At 35.5% G+C, this 22091-nt stretch overlaps 1 protein-coding gene across 2 annotated transcripts in view; it reads left to right on the top strand.

Moving 5' to 3' along the window:
• Positions 1-542: 542 nt before the first annotated feature.
• The window catches only part of LOC109060408 (rap guanine nucleotide exchange factor 4-like), a 32430-nt gene continuing 10881 nt past the window's right edge, over positions 543-22091 (top strand). The window contains exons 1-8 of one of the 2 annotated variants that reach the window (XM_042725411.1): positions 543-1040; positions 5713-5855; positions 6866-6954; positions 9244-9390; positions 19990-20062; positions 20140-20204; positions 21148-21254; positions 21373-21494. In XM_042725411.1, coding sequence (XP_042581345.1) covers positions 973-1040; positions 5713-5855; positions 6866-6954; positions 9244-9390; positions 19990-20062; positions 20140-20204; positions 21148-21254; positions 21373-21494 — 814 coding nt within the window. In that variant the 5' untranslated portion in view covers positions 543-972. Of the gene's footprint in view, positions 1041-5712; positions 5856-6865; positions 6955-9243; positions 9391-17064; positions 17931-19989; positions 20063-20139; positions 20205-21147; positions 21255-21372; positions 21495-22091 lie in introns of those variants that run through there. The other variant, XM_042725412.1, reaches the window with a different exon arrangement.

Raw genomic sequence — 22091 nt, forward strand, 5'->3', positions numbered from 1 at the left:
AGACAGCAACTTGTCTTTCAAAAATCATATTTCCCATGTTACAAAAACAGTATTCTTCCATCATTGCCAAGCTGTCAACCATTTCTGATGCAGAAAAGCTAGTTCATGCATTCATGACCTATATACTGGACTATTGTAATGCACTGCTAGGTGGTTGTCCTGTATCCTCAATAAACAAGCTACAGGTAGTCCAAAATGCAGCGGCTAGAGTCTATACCAGGTCAAGAAAAGATTATCATACTACCTTAATTTTACAGTCTCTGCACTGACTACCTATTACGTCCCGTATCAGTTACAAAATATTATTGCCTACCTGTAAGGCGTTTAGCTCCTGCATACTTAACTAGTCTTTTACCACGCTACAATCCATCACGCTTCATAAGGTCGCAAAACTCTGGCCTTTTGGTAGTACCTAGGATAGCAAATTCCACTATAGGAGGTAGAAGCCTTCCTGATAACGTTCGGGGTTCAGACACAGACTACACACGTTCCACCAAAAAGTTATTAATATTAAAATTTTAGATATTGTAAATATCTATTCCTGACAGCGCTTTATATTTCCCCTTGTATGGATGCAGCATCCGCGCTGACTACGTGCCCGTCGCCATGGTGACAGTGCAGCTTCAGCACCACCGCTGTCATCCACAAAACCTTAATTTTAGCTGGCTGTCATTTCTTCCCTTATATCCCCAACCTCCCGCTGACGTTATTTTTCAAGCATAGCAACCACGTTATTTGATTTGACCCGTCATCAACTCACGATCTACACCCGTTCAGAACGTGACTTCGTGCTGGTGTGTGCAGTCACGCTTGTAAACGTTCTTCGTGCGTGAACGTGGTGACGAGGAGTCCACGCCGCGGCGATCCAGTTGACGACAGAGGCGCGGAGGGGGCGAGCCCTGATGCTGCGCCTGAGTCGACGAGATCCGCGATCCGCGACGCGACGCACGATTCACACCGGTGGAGCCGAAGATGGTAGCGGTGCACGCCTCTGCGCACTCCGTGGCCTCCTCAGAATGGATCGTTTGCCTGGACAAGAGGTGAGAGACACCAGAACGCGTCCAATCTTTACGTGCGTTCATGTTAATGTCCGGAGGGGCTGCAACAAGGTGACAGCAGCAGAACGCGCGTTCTCTGTCCTGCGTCCCCGATGCATCTCCTGCATCTGAATAGGCATCATGTATAAATGTGCATTTTGTTTTCTGCAAGGATTTTGTTGGGAAATCGTGTGGAAGCGGCGTTGTTTCTTCTGTCAGCGACAGTGAATGGCACGCTTCTCCACTGAACTCGTTTGCCGGTGTCACATCATGTGAATTGCATGCGTGCATCCTATATTTTAATGACATATTTTAAAAGGACAAAAAAAAATCAGCCTCTTTTATATATATATATATATATATATATATATATATATATATATATATATATATATATATATATATATATATATAAAAATATGACTGTATAAATCCAATAAGCAACCAGTTAATGTCAGGTTAGTTGTAATTAGGCTGCTGTTGGATGCTCACTTTTTAGTTCTCAACTTTAAGATGCTTAAACATATAGAACATTACTAAGAATATATGTTACCTTCTCCCAGCCCCTCCTAGTCCAGACACATCTCTGCAGGTTACCATGGCGATGGGAGGGAAACATGAGATCACCTTACTGGGTGTGATGGGTTTTCAGTGGCTGATGTTTTAATGGACTCTTTAAATGTAGTCGAGCACATCGTCTTCACACTGATCAATGTAATGGTTCTTAAAGATGTCCATAGTCTCATTAACATCCGACATCAGGATGCATTGTGGTGATCAATAAATGTGCACACACACAAAGAAGAAAAAAAAACGGACCGCACTGTTGGATGATACTGTGCTGCATTGTGCTGCTCTGGCAGTTTCTACAGATCACTGACACCATGAATAGGCTACTGACTGCAGAACAGCTGATCCCAGTTGTATCATTTCAAATTAGGAGCGGTTGGTTATCTGGTTTGAATTATATGTCTTTCGGTATCAATCATTGTACTGTATTGTGTTTAATATTCTTGATAATGAAAGGGTTAAATATTGTTGGGAAGACAGAGACAGTTAAACTGTTAGCTTCCCCTCCATTGATATTCATACTATGCAAAATTATGAAGCCACCTGTCAGAATAATGATCCCCACTGTATTGTTGCTGTGAGAAAACAAGTGTTATTTTAGATTATGTTTCAGTTTTGGTACTTCAGTTCAAACTTATATTTCGCTAAGGCAACATTTCAAATTTTTGTGTACATTTATATATATATATATATATATATATATATATATATATATATATATATATATATATATATAAAGTTTTTCAAATATATTAATATTAATATATTTCAATTAATGGAAAAAGCTGAATTAGCATTTTTTTTTAAATTGTCATATCTATATTGATTCAAGTTTTTCAAGTTCTACTTTGAGTATTTATAATCTACACTGTAAGAAACAAATCTGTAGAAATTAAGCTTACAGATGTTTCTTTTAACCGTGAAAAAACAATACAAGGCAATGTGTAAAGATACAAGTAAAACACCTGTGAAAAATCAATATAAACAATACAAGGCAATGTGTAAAGATACAAGTAAAACACCTGTGAAAAATCAATATGGAAAATTCCTTCATATTGACAGTTCATTGTGCCCTATTATTACAGAATTTTCTTGTATGTTTGCATTATATTTGGCTTGTATGATAAATTAATAAAATATTATAATAAATATGTTTTAATTGTATCATGACTTGGTCAAATAAAAAAAACATGTTTCAATATTCTAACCTTTTTTTTTTAACTACAGTTTTAAAGGAACTGATGCCTCTAAAAACCTCTAAACCTGCACCTTTAATGCCTACTGCAAAACCTCTGGTAATCTGAAAATGTAAAAATATAGAGAGAGAGAGAGACAAAGGGAAAGTGCTTTTTCAAAAGACCCTTTGGAGAGCTGAAGAAAGCTTCATAACGGGCTGGAGCTATATGAGAAAAAGAAAGAAACGTAGGTGAAAAGAGCATGAGTGAGATAGAGAGGCATGGCTTTGCACTGGCAGCTGCTGTAATGCAGTGTCCATTCTGTGCCCAGCAGATATATGCTGGTAATGTGTTTCCATGCCAGTGAATCTCAGCAAATAAAAGTCAATGGCACTCTCACCCTCTCACATCCACAGGAGCACAGGCGGACTGGTCCAGATCACACAAGATCAGCCTGCTGCTCAGCATAACCTGCAGGCAAATAATAAATATAGAACTAGTTAATGTAAATGACGTTCATCTGGTCCAACTGGATCTCACTGATGCACTGAATCATAAAATAGTTTTACATAGAGTGTGCAAGTAATAGCTAAAGAAGTTCACCATCACAGTCATATCATGTGATTTTCCCTCTTTCTGTGGTTTCAGAGAGTTCAAGTGTCTCTCCACTGATTTGATCTGTCCTGTTTAAAAGTACAGATCACAGCCAGTGATTTTATCTTCATTTAATCGCTGTGATTTGTCATTCTGAGTAGATGAGTTTACCTGTTCACCATGATGACGTTTAACGTCCCGACAATCTCTGTAGTTTCATTTAGCCACTTGTTAGCAACCACCTCTTTCAAGACAAGTTAAAAACTTTTTTAAAAATGTGGTATCCCTTACACAAAGAAAATGTATTTTCTCATATATTAACAATCAGTATATTAAATGATTTATTATATACAGAAAATATACAGAATTATATATTTAATATATTCCAGTATAATCAGTAATACATAAGGAATTGCCACGGTTCATATATTTAAAAAATATGTGACAATATATTAACTTATCATAACACTTTATGTATAATTTTTATATTCAGTAAAATCCTTCATAATATATAGGTGTAAAATCTGGTAATGTTTTCGGTGTAAATATATTTGCACATGCATGTGCCATATATTTACATATAGAATATATATACTCAGTTATAAGGAAAATATATATTGTGATATATATCCTTGTATTAATTTGTTTATTTACACAAAGTACTCATTTGATTAAGTTATGTCCAATGTCATTTTCCACTCACCATTTTAACAAGACACCCAATTGTCCAAAAAACTACAACTTTATTTTTTCAGTAAATTATTCAGGTATTTTTCTTATATAAAGTCACACATATTTTCATATATCAAATGTGTAACTATGCAAACAGTAAAGTGAGATAATATGTGTTCAGCTTCATTCTTGAGAAATTACTTGAGTGTTTCAATAAAGCTAATTACATTTTCTAGTATATTTCCATATGTTTTTGTGTCATAAGGGAATTACTTATGTATTTTGTGTCACAGAATGAAAAAATGTCTTGAGTTTGTGTTAACTACAGACCTTAATTCAGACATTTAACAAAAATCCCACTGACTTTTGTATGATTGATTCGTTTCTTCGGGTTTTGGCTTATAAAAATACATAATCCCTCCATCCACAGGAAATTAGTGATAGGTTATAGATCAGATATTTTTGTGTTGTTTATCATTTTATCTGTACACATCAAAAAAATAGGCTTTGATGTTTAGAAGCAATGACTCACCCGCCTTGGTTTGTTGCAGTTTCAAAGCCAGTACTAAAAGAGTAGGTCTAGTTTTTTGTTTGTATTTTTTTTTTTTTTTTTTTTTTTTATTATTATTTTTTTTATTTTATTTTCTTAAAGTTGTTGAAGCCGACCTTGTATAGGCAGTTTTTTTTTTTTTTTTTTTATTTTTTGTTCATATTTTTTTTTTTTTTGGTGAACACAAAACACAACAACAAAACACAAAAACAACAATAAAACAGCAATGATAGTAACAACAATGAAAAATAAGCAGAAAGGACAAATGAGTAATAGTAGAAGTATTTAAATAGAAATAGCATGTATAATAATAATGATTATAATATTTTAATATTTAATCATTTTTTTTTGTTTGTTTGTAATCTATTATGGAACTTCATTAGCTTGAGTAGTCTCCATATAAAATGTGTCCCACTGTCCTTGGTTTGAAAAATGTCTTTGAAGTCTTCCTCATGCTGTAATCTCCATAGCAACAAGGCATTTCGGAATAAAAGGAGTCCGAATCACAGCATACTGACATCGTTAAGAGAGGCAGTTTATTCACTCAAGTGCACAACACAAACACACACACACACACACACACACATGTACATGTCACCTAATGAGCTGAGAAGTGAGAGCATTGCTATATACAGTATGTGCAAATGTGAAGAGTGCCTGCGTACAGTCTCTCAATCTCTCATACACCATTAGAGAAAAAATATGCTGCCTGACAAATAACTTGTATAATAGTTCAGGTATTATGTGTTTAGTTTGTTCAGGAATGCTCAGAAACCAATGCAAATGCTAAAGTTTAAAATCTGCAAACAACTGTATCAATTTCTCTCCAAAGATGAATTATTAGTTCTAATCAAGCTGCTGAAGTTCTATATTCATGAGTATATGATTCATGGCTTGTATTTTGACTGGAGTGATGATTGCGACAAAAACCGTAATCTCGGTCACATTAATACACATTCTTTATCCTACAGACAGCACAATGTGCTTATTCTAATGGACACAACTTCGTCTGTCCTTGTAATTGTCACATGCATCGCTGCAGTGTCAGGATTTTCTTGTTGGTCAGTTTGGTTAGAGAGCGTCTACCCACACCATAATGTCTGTCTGTTTTTAGGCCAGCAGAACGCTCGGGAGAAGATGTGGATATCATTCTGGCTCGGCTGAAGGGTGTGAAGGCCTTTGAGAAGTTTCACCCCAACCTGCTGCAGCAGATCTGCATGTGTGGCTTCTATGAGTACCTGGAGAAAGGCATCACCTGTAAGAACAACGATTAGTATTTTTTATCATGATGCTTTCAGATATTATTCCAGTTTATGTTTTGTTTGTTTTGTTTTTTTCTGATTTGAAACCAGTCATGTGTTTTCAGGTGGCTATAGGAAAGACATTAATTATCTAAAATTTAAAAAATAGGTTTGTTTGTTTGTTTGTTTACTTTTTTTGTATGGGGTGCTTGTGTTCCGTACATGGTTAAAGAAATTAATACTTTTATTCAGCATGGATGCATTCAGCAAGGATGCATTAAATTGATTAAAAGTGACAGTAAAAGGATTTAGAATGGTAATAAAGATTTCTATTTCAAATAAATGCTGTTCTTTTGAACTTTCTATTCATCAAAGGATTCCGAAAATAAGAAAATGTATCACAGTTTTTAACACTAATTAACATTTATAAGCACCTAAAATGTCTGTAATGAAATGTAATGTAACGAAAACGTATCAACAGTTTTTAACACTAATTAACATTAATTAGCACCTAATCAACATATGAATGATTTCTGAAATCTTGAGTAATAGCCTCTGACAATTCAGTTTTCCCTTTTATATATTATTAAAATATATTAAAATAGAAAACGGTTTAATTTTGTAATTAAAATTAGAGTTTTGCTGTATTTTTGATAATAAAAAAATAGTGAGCATAAGAGACATTTCAAAAACGTTAAAAAATCTCACACTTTTGAATTGTAGTGTACATTATAGGTTCTTCATATCACTATATTGGATTCTGAGTTATTTAGATGGTTTACTAAATAACTAAAAATAAAATATTCTCTATGGAACCTGAAAATGTTCTCCTATGGCTTCAGGCTATAAAACTCTATTTTGTTCTTGCATGGAAAGTTTTATTGTTAAGCACGTAGTCCTGAATCTGTACTTAAGGTTGAATTGGCCTCTTAATGAGACAATAAGAAGCACATGCAATGTTAATGAAAAGAAGTAACTGTCCTGAAATCCAAATGAAGATTGTGATACAGTATTTTTTGCCTGTAGTGTATCGGCAGGGTGACATTGGCACTAGCTGGTATGCAGTTCTGTCTGGATCTCTGGATGTGAAAGTGTCTGAGACGGCCAACCATCAGGTAAGAGAGAAGCCTCAATCTGCTAGGAGTCAGCTGAGATAAGTAGTAGTTTAGCCTCGCAGACATCATTTGCAACCATCAGCATACAGAAACTGGTACAAAGAGCCCTGTTGTGAGTGGGCGAATGGTCCACGACTGGCCTTGTTAATGGTCTGATACTGTACATGAGGACGCTGATGCAGGGCTGCTGGGGATAGAAGCATCTTTCTGTGAATCCACTGGGAATACAATGAGTCACACTGTCAGATGTGTTTACTGGACCTAAAGCATGCATCACTCCCACACAGCTGAAGAGGGATTTCCAAAGATTTGCATATTAGAGCTTATAGAATCTATATATTGATGTATAGAATGTGATCTCTTTGCAGGTAAAGTTTAGATTACAACCAAACAGAATTGCAAAAATAATCAATGTTTCTCATTTGCCAAACTTACAGTCCCACCACAAACACATGGCACTGGTTGAGCCAATGGTTCTGTGTTAGACTGGTTCAAACAAAGCAATGTTGGGCAGTTTATGAAGTGATCATGTTTTTATAGACATATTAAGCTCAAAGATAGTATTTTTACATCATGTTTATTTTAGATTACTCAACAGTTCAAAAGTTTGGGGATGGTATGATTTTTAAAAATATTTTTTGATGAAAAACGCTGCTCACCAAGGCTGCGTTTATTTGATCGGAAATACAGGAAAAACAGTAATCATTTTATTTATTTTTTATTTTATTTTATTTAGTCTTCAGTGTCACATGATCCTTCAGAAATCATTCTTGCTGAATTATTATTGTTAAAATATTAATTTCTTTAAGAAAAAAAAAAACAATCATACTGACCCCAAACATTAGTGTATGCTGAAGTCTGCCTTTTAGATTTTTCTCATGAGAAAATATTTTCCCCTGAGTCTGTATGCATCATAGCCGTCATATTTAAAGCATTCTGGGTTGTACTTGCTTGTCTGCATACAGTATGTGAATATGAGAATCGCTGTTTCATTGATGCAATATTAACTGCTTGTGTGTTACTCCAGTTTCATGGGGTGATCCGTTGGGCAATAAGCTCTTATCACGCTGCTCTGATTAAATGCATGTAAAACGCAAGACAGGGAGTAGAAAAGAAGTGTAATTGTGAATGTAATATGACTCATTTATGAGTGTGTGAGCTTGTGTTTTACTGATCTCAAATCACTTGTTATGTGCAACGATCTTTTTAAACCTCACTGAGCACTTTTAATAATTGTTTGGATATGTTTATATATTTTTGAGTAATTTTATTTATTTAAATAGTTAGTTTCAAAATTAAAATTCTTTTCAATGCAGTTACAATGAATGAAGATTTAGGAGTCATTTAAAGCCATGCAGAGCTTTGAATTTAAAGCAATTGTTGACCTAGAAATGTAAATTTACAGAAAATATACTCCTCCTCAGGCCATTCAAGATGTAGATGAGTTTGTTTCCTCATCAGAACAGGTTTGGAGAAATTTAGCATTACATCACTTACTCAGCAACGGATCCTCTGCAGTGAATGGGTGCCGTCAGAATGAGAGTCCAAACAGCTGCTCAAAACATCACAATAATCCACACCACTCCATTCATTCAATAAATGTCTTGTGAAGTGAAAATATGCACACTTGTAAGAAACAAATCCATCATTAATGGGTTTTAACATAAAACTCACTTTTGGACAAAATAAAAAAAAAAGTCCAATTCCTGTTGTCCTCTCACATCAAAATCCATAGTTATTACATACATAAATACATCGTTTTTTTAGAAATGTTTTGGACTGTTTTCACTTTGGTTGATCTGTGCATATTTCTCTCCTTATTCAGAAAACAGTATTATAGCTAGAGACTCTATATTTTAGCTATAAGTAATGTTTAAAACATGTTTATTACAAACATGCAGATTTTTGCATCAAATGCTGTTAATTGATGGACTGGAGTGGTGTTGTTTATTTGTGGATTATTGTGATATTTTTGTCAGCTGTTTGGACTCTCATTCTGACGGCACCCATTCAAGGAATGTAATGCCACATTTCTCCAAATCTGTTCTAATGAAGAAACAAACTACATCTTGGATGGCCTGAGAATGAGTACATTTTTTTGGTCAGCTGTTCTTTATTTGTTTATTCACCGAAGCCTTACATGTTTACATGTGGAATGATAGCACAGTTTTCATTTTAGGTGAACTTCTCCCTTAAGATCTTTATAATTAGCTTGCAAAGATGTTTTCATGGTCTTTCTCCCTCTGGTTGTCCTTCGCTCTTCATAATATTTCTTCTTTTTTTCTGTAGGATGCTGTAACGATCTGTACTTTGGGAGTGGGGACAGCATTTGGGGAGTCAATTCTGGATAACACTCCTCGACATGCCACGATTGTCAGCCGAGAGAACAGTGAACTTCTGCGCATCGAACAGAGGGAGTTCAAAACCCTGTGGGAGGTTCGTTTGTGCGCAAATGTTACTGAACATTTTCATTACAGCTCCTGGCTGACAGGTTCAACTGAAATGAAAAATCTGTCTGTGGGCCGCTGACATAGAGTTTCCAGTTTTTTGAGGGTAGGGTTTTGAAAAGAGGCTGCGTGTTGATTTAATTGATTGATTTAATTCATGAAGTGTGTTAGAAATTAACAATATGTGTCCCTGGACCACAAAACCAGTCTTAAGTCGCTGGGGTATATTTTTAGTAATAGCCAAAAAAACATTGTATGTATTGTATTTTTCTTTTATGCCAAAAATCATGTTCAAAGATCATGTTCCATGAAGAAATTTTTTTAAATTTCCTACCATGAATATATCAAAACTTAATTTTTGATTAGTAATATGCATTGCTAAGAATTCATTTGGACAACTTCAAATGTGATTTTCTCAGTATTTTGATTTTTTTGCATCCTCAGATTCCAGATTTTCAAGTAGTTGTATCTCGGCCAAACTATCCTACCATACATCAATGGAAATCTTATTTATTCAGCTTTCAGATTATGTATAAATCTCAATTTCGAAAAACTGACACTTAAGACTGGTTTTGTGGTCCAGGGTCACATATGACAAACATTGGCATCTTAAGTTTTTAATGTTTTGATGCCATACAACCATACTTTATTAACAGTAATTTTCCTTATGCATGAAATAACTGTATGGTACAGTTGGCCAAGCAGTACCGCAGATTGTGCAGTTGTGTAGATTTCTTTAAGTGATTTCAAGTAAATCATTAATTTTGTAGGCTTTTGCCTATTTTTATTTTTAAAGTTAAATAGTACTAAAATGCTAAATGTTGCATACTATTGTTCATCATTGCATACTGCATTCTAGTCCTACTCACTATTCTATATATATATCTAGTTATATATATATATATATATATATATATATATATATATAGTGAAATTGGACTAAATGCAAACTAACTACAGTAAATTGAATTAAACATGCAACATGGTAAGGTCATGTGAAAAAAAATGTTGCATGCTATTGTTTATCATTGCATGCTGCATACTGCTCTTTTTTTTAACAGTCAATATACAGTACATAAAGTCCTCTCTGTTTTATTCTTTTATTTTATGTTTGTTCATGTCGTTTTTTTTGTAAGGAGGTTTTTTTTCATTAGTAATCACTGAGGATCAGTAAGGGTGGGGGTCTCTGTTTTGTTTGCTGCTCGGTCAATTCCTTTCAAGTAGGGCTCGCTGACTGCAGCCTGCGGTGGACATCCACCAACCCCGCCCACAATCCAAGTGTGACGTCAGAAGTCACCCCACACGCCCATCCCCGACACAACCCCGCCCACTGTGCCTGCGTCGAAGGGTGACGTAAAACGAGATGCCGACACGCCTATATAATATGTGTCATATTGTGTTATATCCGTACCTGGAACCCGGAAGTATGTTGAATCAATTTATGGAAGTTTATGGGATCTCAGTAAAATAATATGTCCATCGTTTTACTAATACACCCGTTTTTCTTATTTTTGTAAAGGATGTCTAGGTTTAAAAATGGCACATCTTAAATCTAATATATATTTATATGTCTAATATACGGAGCTGATTTTGGAAAAAAAAAAAAAAAAATCATAAAACAGCTCCTAAAATGCTTTATGTTGATTAAAGTAGGGCTAATTGTCAATTCAAAAAACTTTAAAACCTTACCATGTTCATTTATTGTAATGAGATAAATTCACGATTTATTAAAAAACGATTTTGAACCTACCCAAGGCAAAATTGAAATGCATCAATTTTTAAAGGGGACCAATTAGATTTTGGTATTGTAAAAGTATGCAAATGTATTGTAAAAGTTGGTATTGTATAATTGTCATTTATTTTCTAAAAGATTTATTCCACCTTATCATAAAGTGTTAAACATTTGAATGATAGAATCAACATTTCGCCCATATGCCGTAGGCTACACATACTTAGGCTGAATAAAGATTGCATTGATAGATTATATAAGTAACATGACACTGACCTTCAGTCCTTGTTCATCACAACTTGATATGAAACCATGTCCAGGGTCCTCCACATACTTAAAGATGAATGAAAAAGGCATCCATTGTTTCTCATTGGGTATTTTTATATTAGTATTTTACAAAAATAATACATGTACAATTTAAACAAAAAATAATATACACCACCAGTCAAAAGTTTTTGAACATTAGATTTTTATTAGTTTTTTAACGTCCTCTTCTGCTCACCCAGCCAGCATTATTTGATCCACAACACCGCAAACAGTAATGTGAAATATTTTTACAATTTAAAAGAACTGCTTTCTATTTGAATGTATTTTATAAATGCAGTTTATTCCTGTGATCAAAGCTGAATTTTCTGCATCATTACTCCCGGTCGTCAGTGTATTAACATAATAATAATACTAATAATAAAATGTTTTTTGAGCATCAAATTCAGCATATGAGAATGAAGGATCATGTGACTGGAGTAAGTCACCTTTGAAAATCACAGGAATAGATTTCATTTTAATAGAAATATAGAAAATTGTTATTTTAAATAGCAAAATATTATACAAATATTTTAAAATTGGACTGTTTTTCCTGTACTTCGGGTTAAATAACTGCAGGCTTGATGAGCAGAAGAGATTTCTTTAAAAACAAAAAACTCACTGTTCAAAAACTTTTGGACTGGTTGTGTTTACACAAAAGGTATTCTCCAAATATTATAAAGTCTGAGCAGCTGAATGAACAGCTGAATGATCATATAAACAGTTCTTGACATGCAGTACACAACAACAAACATACATAGACTACACAGAGAGATTCCTTGCTTCAATATATCCTCCGATTCTCCCTCCAGGTAGTCTTTGATGGCATTCTGTTGATTTTTTACTGTCCCATCTGGAGAACCGCAAGGCCCTGTCACCTCCCCACAGAATAAACCCACGAGATGACTCTGTACCACGCTGGACCAATGTCCCTACAAACTTCCACTTTATATGTCCTCTTGGCGCTCCTGTTAAAAAGAGAATACATAGTGTTGGGGGGGATATGTGTCCACTAAAAATTTTTACCTCATCATTCTACAATAAACATATTTATGAATTTTAAACCACAAAAAGCAATCAATATCTAAAGAAATGCGCTCTCACACCATACCTCCATGCACCACTGCATGGCTTATGTGGTCCTTCAAGTGAATTGTAACAAGTAATTTTCTGTTACTTGTGAAACTGCAGCAGGGACCCCCCTTAACCCGGGGAGAACTGCCTCTGCATCAGGCGTTTGGACTGAAAATGTGTGTAGAATGCTGTAAACATGACAAACAAACATTATGTGTTTCTTTTTCGTTAATATAGAAGACTACAAAGATAATTTGTGACATACACAGAGTTATCCAGCAAGACATTGTGAAATGATGCGGTGCCCAACCAAGTTACTGTGGATGGGTACTGTGATCAGAGTATATCATTAAAGATGTCATATGTATGTGAGTGTTTTGTGTGTGTGTGTGTGTGTGTGTGTATGTGAGTGTTTTGTTTTGTGTGTGTGTGTGTGTGTGTGTGTGTGTGTGTGTGTGTGTGTGTGTGTGTCTGTGTGTGGTGGTGGGGGGGGGGGTAGAGGTAATTACATATGTGTGAGAGGGATGAAGTGTGTGTGTCTGAGTGGGTAGAGATGAGTGTTATGTGTGGGGGGAAGGGTATAAAAAATTTTTCACATTGATTCATAATTGATTTATTTTATGTTGTAAGTCTTGTGCCTTCTATCTGTATATGTGCCTATATATATATATATATATATATATATATATATATATATATATATCTATCTATCTGTCTATCTGTCTATCTGTCTCTCTATCTATCTACACATTTTTGTATGTATGTATATATGTATGTATTGCTGTGTGTGTGTGTGTGTGGTGTGTGTGTGTGTACATACATACATATATACATACTGTTGTGGATAGATAGACCCCCCCCCCCCAACATAAAAAATCCAACACTCATAGCCTCCACGTAAGCCCCCCACACCCCCAAACATACACAACGCACACACACACACACACATATATATATAAGTATATTTTGTTGCTAGCTAAAAGCAATAACGTGCCGGTGTGAAGTTGAAATTAAAAATACTTACTGTTGTTTATGCACATGCACACAAACGACGCACACGTTCTAAAAGTTGTCAACGTTTGGTAAAGACCAAAGATATTTTTTTTTTACTTACCGACACGGCAAACAACAGCTTATTTTTTAGCGGTTTGGCAACCAATACAAATTATCTTCTTATCGATGCTTCTTCCTGTTTCAAAATGATTGAGAATGTGACGTATTTTGACATGGGCGTGGTCTGTGACGTCACACTTGGATGTGGGCCGGGTTGGATGTCCACCGCAGGCTGCAGCGAGACGCTCCTCATTCCTTTGGGCTGTTCTACACAATTCATAGGCCAAATCTCAGGCTTTAACAGGCTTTCATAGTGTGTGTGTGTTGTAAATGTAAGCCAGTGGTCTCAGTGATAATCGATTCAGGAGTCATGTGTTGGTCTTTGAAGTTTGTCTCATTTACTTAGCAGAGAATTAGGAGAAAATGCATTGGGATATTGTAAAAAAAAAAAAAAAAAAAAAAAAATGGCCTGGATATCTGGATTCATTGCCTTAAATGGATTTAGCATAGTTGTTCAGTCCCAGCATGTCAGAAGCTTCTGAGTGTGCTTGGGACTGTATGGATGAAATGCATTACACAGACACTTTGATACAGTCGTCCATGCTTGAATCTTGAGGAAGAAAGGCTGAAATTGCATCAAATACAAAACAAAACAAAACAAAACAAAACAAAAACAGGGTTTCCATCCCCATCTCATAAAGCCTTTATCTTGATATGATTGAGATCTCATATCTTGCAACATTCAATAATGCCTCAGAGGAGTTATAAGAAAACAACATAGTAGCATAAATGACGTATTTAAATATTTATCAGCCTTTGTTTATGCTTCTGCTTACTATGCATCTTCATAACCCAGATTAAAGCAATAGTTTAGGTATAAAAGTGAACATTCATTTACCTCATATATCATTCCAAACACTTTTCTTTAAATATTTTGCCGAATGTAGCAGCTCTTTTTCCATTCAATAATTGTATGCAGAGGCTGCTGAGGTAAAAAAAAATGACAAAAAAATTACCTTAATGTAGTCCAATTGATTCATAATCTATATTTCAATATTTCTGAGGGCATACAGAGACCATTTAAATTGATATTTCATTGAAAATCTTCCTGTCATTTATGTTATTTAAATAAAAGGCAACGTCCTGGGTCAAACTTATGACACCATATTTGAACATAAATGAGATTTCTAAATATGCACAAGTGTATAGACTACTTAATATATAGCTAATAAATAATATGTTACAAAAAACTATTTTAAGCTTTCTATTCATTAAAGGATATTGAGAAAAAGAAATATCATGGTTCCCACATATCTATTAAGCAGTACAACTGTTTTCAACATTGATAATAATAATATGCGATGATTATCAGCATATTAGAATGATTTCTGAAGGATCATGTGACTCTGAAGACTGGGGTAATGATGCTGAAAATTCAGCTTTGCCAACACAGTTAGTGTTACAATATCTGTGGACACCTGTTTTTTTATGAAGAATCTGTCTACAGTGCTTTTATGACTTTAATATGCTGATAATTTCTGATCCTAAACATTAAACATGAAGTGAGTGTGACTCAGTGTGTGAGAGACACAGAGGCTGTCGGGCTTCTGTCATTAGCGCAGTGTGTGTAGATAGTATCACTTGTGTCTCACAGCTCGCTACTGACCATATGTGGCTTATTTTTGTTTCATATCTCACACACGCAGCTTTAATTAGCATTAATTATGTATCAGTCTCTGCTGCATCAGTGGAACAATGTGGGTGAAGATCTCTGTCTTTCTACAATTTTCCTCCTTTCTCTCTCATAAACCTCCTCTCATTCAGGCGAGTGCTCATAACAGAGTGTTTTTGTTTGTACATGAGTGGTGTGTGTGTGTGTGTGTGTGTGTGTGTGTTCATATATTTGTGTATACGTGTGTCGTCCACCATTTCAAACCCTTTCAAACTCATCGGCCTTAATTATAATATGTGTACTCAACTCTAAACAATACAAATGGCATAAAAATGTTCTTAGAAACTAGTATGGCTAACAACACAGTCCATCTGTAAATAGTCTACAGATTTTACACCTCATTAAAAGTTGATAATATGCCAGGTAAACAACATTTATTAGTTGTGCTGGCTAAGTATTAAATTATTAAGATCATCCTGGTATTAAAAATGTAGCTCATCCCATGCCGAAAATATGAAAATTCTGTCATCATCTACTTCTGTTGCTCCAAACATGTTTATTATCTCGAGTTATCAAGTTAGGTGTTTGGTTTGGTTGCATTTTATTTCATGATTGCACTGCAACAAATATAATAAAATTTAAGAACAAATATAATATAAACAAATGAAATTTAAAAACAAATATATTATTTAATGTAACAAATTTTAAGACAATTATTCAGCCTGTGGCCACCTAAATCAATTATTAAAAAAGCATTTTTGGCAAATCCAGGTGATTTACCATAGAAATATGATGTTTTTAGATGTTTATAACGTTTATAGCGCCAGCTGTGGTCCGATCTCCCTGAAACATTACATGCTTGTTTAGAATCACCTGTCGCGTGCACTCAGCAGGTTTGTGAAGTTTTGAGGTTTAGTTTAGGCTTTATATTTGGACAGGCCCTAAAGGACCCCTTTATAGCTTCCCAAAGGGTAAATTTCAACATGGTTTTGATAATTATTGACCTAGAGAGTCCACAGAATTGCACTGCTGTGTTTTTTTTTCCAGATTGATCGAAATCAAGTTCGCAAAAGTAGGCTTTTCACATCTTCTCAATCATTTAAAAAAGCGGTTTGATTAACAGCAGTTGTTCTAGAGCCAGGGTTCTTCGGAATGAGGAGGTCTATCAAATTCATTGGCTATGTTTTTTTTTTTGAGATACGCAAATGTCCCCATAGACACTTATGGCACTTTGGACCAAGACTGTGCACAGCTATTGCACATGCATGTTGATATGACAAATGGTTGCCTAGTTATAGTCATTTTTATGTTTTTTACCCTCTTATAGCGCCACCAAAGTGGCCAATCTCCACATTTTTTTTTCCTGTGACCTCAGCTTGAGCTCTTACATAAGTGTTCCATGTTTGGCGAAGATATCTCATTCTGTTCAGGAGTTATAGGCATTTTACTAAAAGTGGCCCTGCCCCTTTCGACTCGGTGAGTCGAAAATTCAACTTTTTTTTATAATTATTGATATTCACTCACCAGAGAGTCTTTCTGCACTGGTTTGGTTCCAATCAGGGCCAAAAACCTAGGACTAGTTCGCTAAAGTAGGTTTTGCAAAAAAATGCAAAACCCCTGAAAATTTTGATTCACAATCAAATCTGAGGCGTGCGTTTTGTCTGGCATGAACCAAGGATTCCAACAACAGATTCCAAGACACTTGAGCCTGCAACTGACGGTTTAGGACTTACAAGCGATTTCGTAGTTTCGAACACTGTAGGGCCCCCATCAGGCTGATAAGGGTGAGCCTTGGTCACATTGTAGTCAGTCTGAGTACTACCATTCCTCCAAGTTTTACGGTTTGGTCTGCACGATCAGTTTTACATGGAAATCGCTCATCCGTGACCATTCTAACAATTACAGTAGGGTTTCAGCGCTACATGCTTGAACCACTAAAAATAAAATAAGAATATTAAAAACGAACATAATTTAAAATATATAAAAATGACTAAAAGTTAAATTAAAATGAAAACTGAAAAAAAAAAACTGATCAACATTTAAAAAATTCCTATAAATAATATTAAAATAACACTGGACTGACAGACAAGCTTAAATGGACTGGACTTGATCTGTAATATGCAACAAAACATGGTCCTCTTAATATCATAAAATTATATTAGTGTATACCTGACTGGAAAAGGACTGAACTAACTGATCCTCAAAGACAGCTACCCTCCTCTCTAATGTGATAACGGTGATTTCACTACAGCTGCAGGGCACACACACACACACACACTCACACTCTCACAAAACTCTCTGTTCAGGGTAAATACAATTTAATACCCTTAATAATTGATGATGCCACAAGCTTTTGAGAGCCTTTTAGCAGCCCTCTCTCTAACTCATGTGTAATGCTGTGGTACAGGGTGAATTGAGCGAATGCGGCTCTATGATTGGCTGCAGCTATTGCCTGGCAACGGCAACTGAAGTCCAGTCAGATGCTCAGCCTGAAAGATCCAAAGAGCAGACACTGGATCACATTATCCATACGTGTGTAACTGGAGCGTCAGGGTGTGCGGGTTTGATTTCATGTCTTTGTGCATCTGACTGGAAAGCAGAGGAGCGTTTGCCGGATAATGCTGGGAAGTTGGCCGGGTTTAGGAAGTAGCCAAGTATCACATCCCTGTCGGACTAAACTCCACAAACTCTTACAAGGGTGAGTCCCATTGGCTCATTGTCTTTAATGCATAAAGATTTGATGCTGTTTTTATAGTTTACAATCTGGAAACAACACTTATAGATATATTACAACCAGCACTGGGTTCAGAGCCACATCAATATCAATGTGGTTTTTGAGGTTAATGATGTCAGAGGTCTTTTTTGGCGAACGGCATTGATTGTTACTGGTGGAAATCATGGTTTTGCTTTTTGTTTCATAACATATGATGTTTAAAGATGTAGTATTGCTTATAGGATGTTCACGACTTGATAACAAGGCCCTGAACTTGTGGTGGCGGTGTGAGGTGAATATCAGCTGCTGAAAGCCGAGGATGTGCGCTGAATGTTGAGGGGCTTCTGTCTCTCTGGGACAGTTCTGTGCCAGGCTGCAGGGGGCACCGCCTGACCAGGCGATGACGGAGGAAGTACTCTTCTTTTGTGTGCTTATGTGCTGTTAATTGCATAATCCTGGCTGAATTACTTAACCTCTATTTGAAGACAGCCAGCTGGAATGCACAACAATGTATTATTATGTGTCTGGGGGATGGGAAAAGTTAAGAAATGTTAGCTTTTGTTTCAGCTTCAGGAAGCAGGAAGGAAACAGGATATACAAAGTGCATTTGTGTGAATGGGACAAAGCCTGTTTGAAGACTTCAAATCAGTGGCCAAAGAAAACCAAGTGCTCCAGTTGTAACCCTCTGTGTTTTCTCTTTAACTCTAAACATTCAGTTCACTTTGTCATACAGAATGTCCTCTGGACTCTGTCACTTCTACTCAATGGAAGCACAACGCCTCAGAGTAGCATGAGCTGTAGTACTGCGTTTGACTGAATGAAGGCTCAGTGCATCTGTATTACATCAGTTCACTCAGAGACCTGTAATCTCACAGTGTGTGGTGAAGGATCCTGTGGAGTTGCAAAAACATACATGTCCCTGCCTGACAGCACTTAGTTTCACTCTTTTAGATGCTTTTGAATGTTATGGCTCAGTTTGCCTTCTGGAAAAGTTCAGAAATGCATCGAATTCTATTCTATTCTATTCTATTCTATTCTATTCTATAACAATAGCATCATGGCAAAAACTTTTTATACAAGCATATTCCTCACTTTTTTTTCTAAACTTGTATGAAGTATATATAGTATATACACTAATGTTCCAAGGCTTGTGTAATATATATGTCAGTATTTATTCAGCAAGGATGCATGTAATTGCTAAAAACAAATATTATTTTGAACGTTATATAAAAAATTCAACATTCGAAAGTCAAATAGAATATAAAATTTTATTAATATTTCATAATATTACTGTTTTGGTGTATTTTGGTCATATTAATGCAGCCTTACAAAACACTAAAACTCAAAACATTAAAAATACTTATAGACCCCAAACTTTTGGATGGCAGTGTATGTGAATGTGATATTACATACATATATTTGTAAGATTTTATGAGTAATTGATGAAGTGAGGGAGATAAATCAATTGCTGAAAAATTAGAATAAACCAATAATTAGGCTTGTAGTAATTATAAAATATCCTTAATGCTTAAAATAAGATAAGTTTATATAAGATGCAAAACCGTGTAAAACATTGACTATATTCATAATATTTAGATTTCTATATATTTATACTTTGTATATCATGTTTCCTTATTTATTTGAAATGTTTTGCTGTAAACTCCATTCACACAGGCCAAATAGATAAACCCATTTTAAGAACATCCAAACAGATTTCCAGCAGGTGCAGTATAATGTGTGTGTTTGAACTCTAGGTGAGTTTGGGCTGGTATCAGAGTCTCATTCATTGCATGCTGTTTCTCAGCTGCATGTGCCACCTCGTCACCCATCACCATGGCAATAGCGAGAGGAAAAGAATGAAAACATCTGAATATTCATAGTGATCGTTGCCAAGCCACAGAAGGCTTCAATCTGATTGGTGGAGCTCTATGTTCTTACTACAGATCCTTCAGTTTAATGATGTAAAGGCAGTTCACCTGTTTGAAAATGACTCAGGTTTTGAGGCTTAGAATACATTTTCATTGTGTCAGTCTGTGTCTTGCAGAAATACAGGCAGTGCATGGCAGGGCTTCTCGCCCCACCGTATGGAGTGATGGACAGCGGAGCTTCAAATGATAGTGAGTATCACATGCAAACATACACACTCACATAACACATCAGTGATTATTTCTCAACAATTTTCTGTTGGATGCAGGAATGCCGGACAAAGAGAATCTCAACAGCGACCCTCTCAATTTTATGTCAAAAAGCCTGAATAAGGTATGATTGGTTTATTTTCTATTTCTATTCATTTCTATAAAGTTGTCCCCATTCATCACCTTTACAGTTTAATGGGTTGTGTAAACACAATAAAAATACAGTAAAAACTGTAAAGTTATTTTTTATTAAAATGTATAAAAAAAAAACTGTTTTGTATTATAATATATTTTAAAATGTAATATATTCCTGTGATCAAAGCTGAATTTTCAGCATCATTACTCCAGTCTTCAGTGTCACACGATCCTTCAGAAATTATTATAATATGATGATTTGCTGCTCAAGAAATGTTTCTTATTATTATCAATGTTGAAACCAGTTGTGCTGTTCAGTATTTTTCTGGAAACTGCTATACATTTTTATTTTTATTTGAATTCCTTGACGAATAGAAGGTTTAAAAGAAAAGCATGTATTTTAAATATATATTTTTGTAACATAATAAATTTACTGTCATTTGTGATCAACTTAATGTGTCTGTGATGAAAAGTATTAATTTCTTTAAAAAAATAAAATAAAATTGGCCCCATTCTGTTGAATGGTCATATATTTTTCTATGTTGGTCACAGTCCCTGTTCTTGGGACTTGCAGTTGTCAAAAATCAATATTTTAATGATGTCATTTTTGCTTTATCTTAATTTTTCTGGCACAGCTTCCTGAGAGTGACTCAAAAACAGTTTTTGATGATTAATTTGACTGTAATTCCCATTTCCATGCGCATAACTCAAGACCGCAGACACGGTTTTATGTTAATGATGTATAATTAATTGAATTTAAAACACAGCATCTGCTAACAGAAGGTCTTTTATGTCATTTACACTAGCAAAATGAGTGCAGGCCATTGAATCCCAATAATTGTGCTGCATAAATCAGAAAATAGGCTGTGCAGGAGTGTTTTTCTGTGCCTCACTCTCAACTTCCTCTCTCTCTGTCTCGGATTTCGCTTCAGGTCCCGTCAGAGAAGATTTTGAGGGCAGAAAAAGTCTTACGTAATGCTATACTGGCCAGAGCTCCCCACATGATCAGAGATAGAAAATATCATCTGAAAACCTACAGGTGTGTGGCCTGTGATGTTATATGGCACAGCATATGCAAGGTTTATTCTTTTAGGTCATGTCTAGTGTATGTAGAACACACAGTGCATGTGCTGAGCGTGATCTGCGTGTGTTTACAGGCAGTGTTGTGTGGGCACTGAGCTGGTCGACTGGCTGCTTCAGCAGAGCTCGTGTGTTCACAGTCGGGCTCACGCTGTGGGAATGTGGCAGGTGCTGCTGGAGGAAGGGGTCCTGAATCACGGTACACCTGTGCCATTTGCTGTAGTGACAGCCAGGTTAACAGTTGGGTCATTCCTACTATGCAGTAACTTTTCACATCATTGTCTTAATGCCTTGGTAAAAAAAATATCAAACTCACAAATTATACTAATTAAACTGAAAATCATATACTAATTTTTCTTTTGTGATTATTAAATTATCATATTCAATTCAATTCAATTCAAGTTTATTTGTATAGCGCTTTTTACGATACAAATCATTGCAAAGCAACTTTACAGAAAATTAAGTTTCTACAATATTTAGTAGTAGATTATCAGTGGTGACTGTCAGTTTATGTGCATACGGCAGAAATGTTCGAAAAAATCAATAAAAAACGTAAACAAACAGATGATTAACACTATTAACAGCAATTATGCAATCAAACTTATAGCAAAATGTGGTAGTTCTGTATGTTGTCTCTGGGTTAGCATCATCTGAGGTCCTCTGAGGGGTTGGCATCATCTCTTTTTCAGCTGTTCTGGATCCAAACTAGAGCTTGTGGCAAAACAGAGAAACAAATAGAGACATAATTAGCATAGCTGCTGTTCCAGCCAAGTAAAATTAATTAGTTTAACCCAAG

This window comes from Cyprinus carpio, chromosome B6 (assembly GCF_018340385.1).
Source record: "Cyprinus carpio isolate SPL01 chromosome B6, ASM1834038v1, whole genome shotgun sequence".
Classification (NCBI taxonomy): domain Eukaryota; kingdom Metazoa; phylum Chordata; class Actinopteri; order Cypriniformes; family Cyprinidae; genus Cyprinus; species Cyprinus carpio.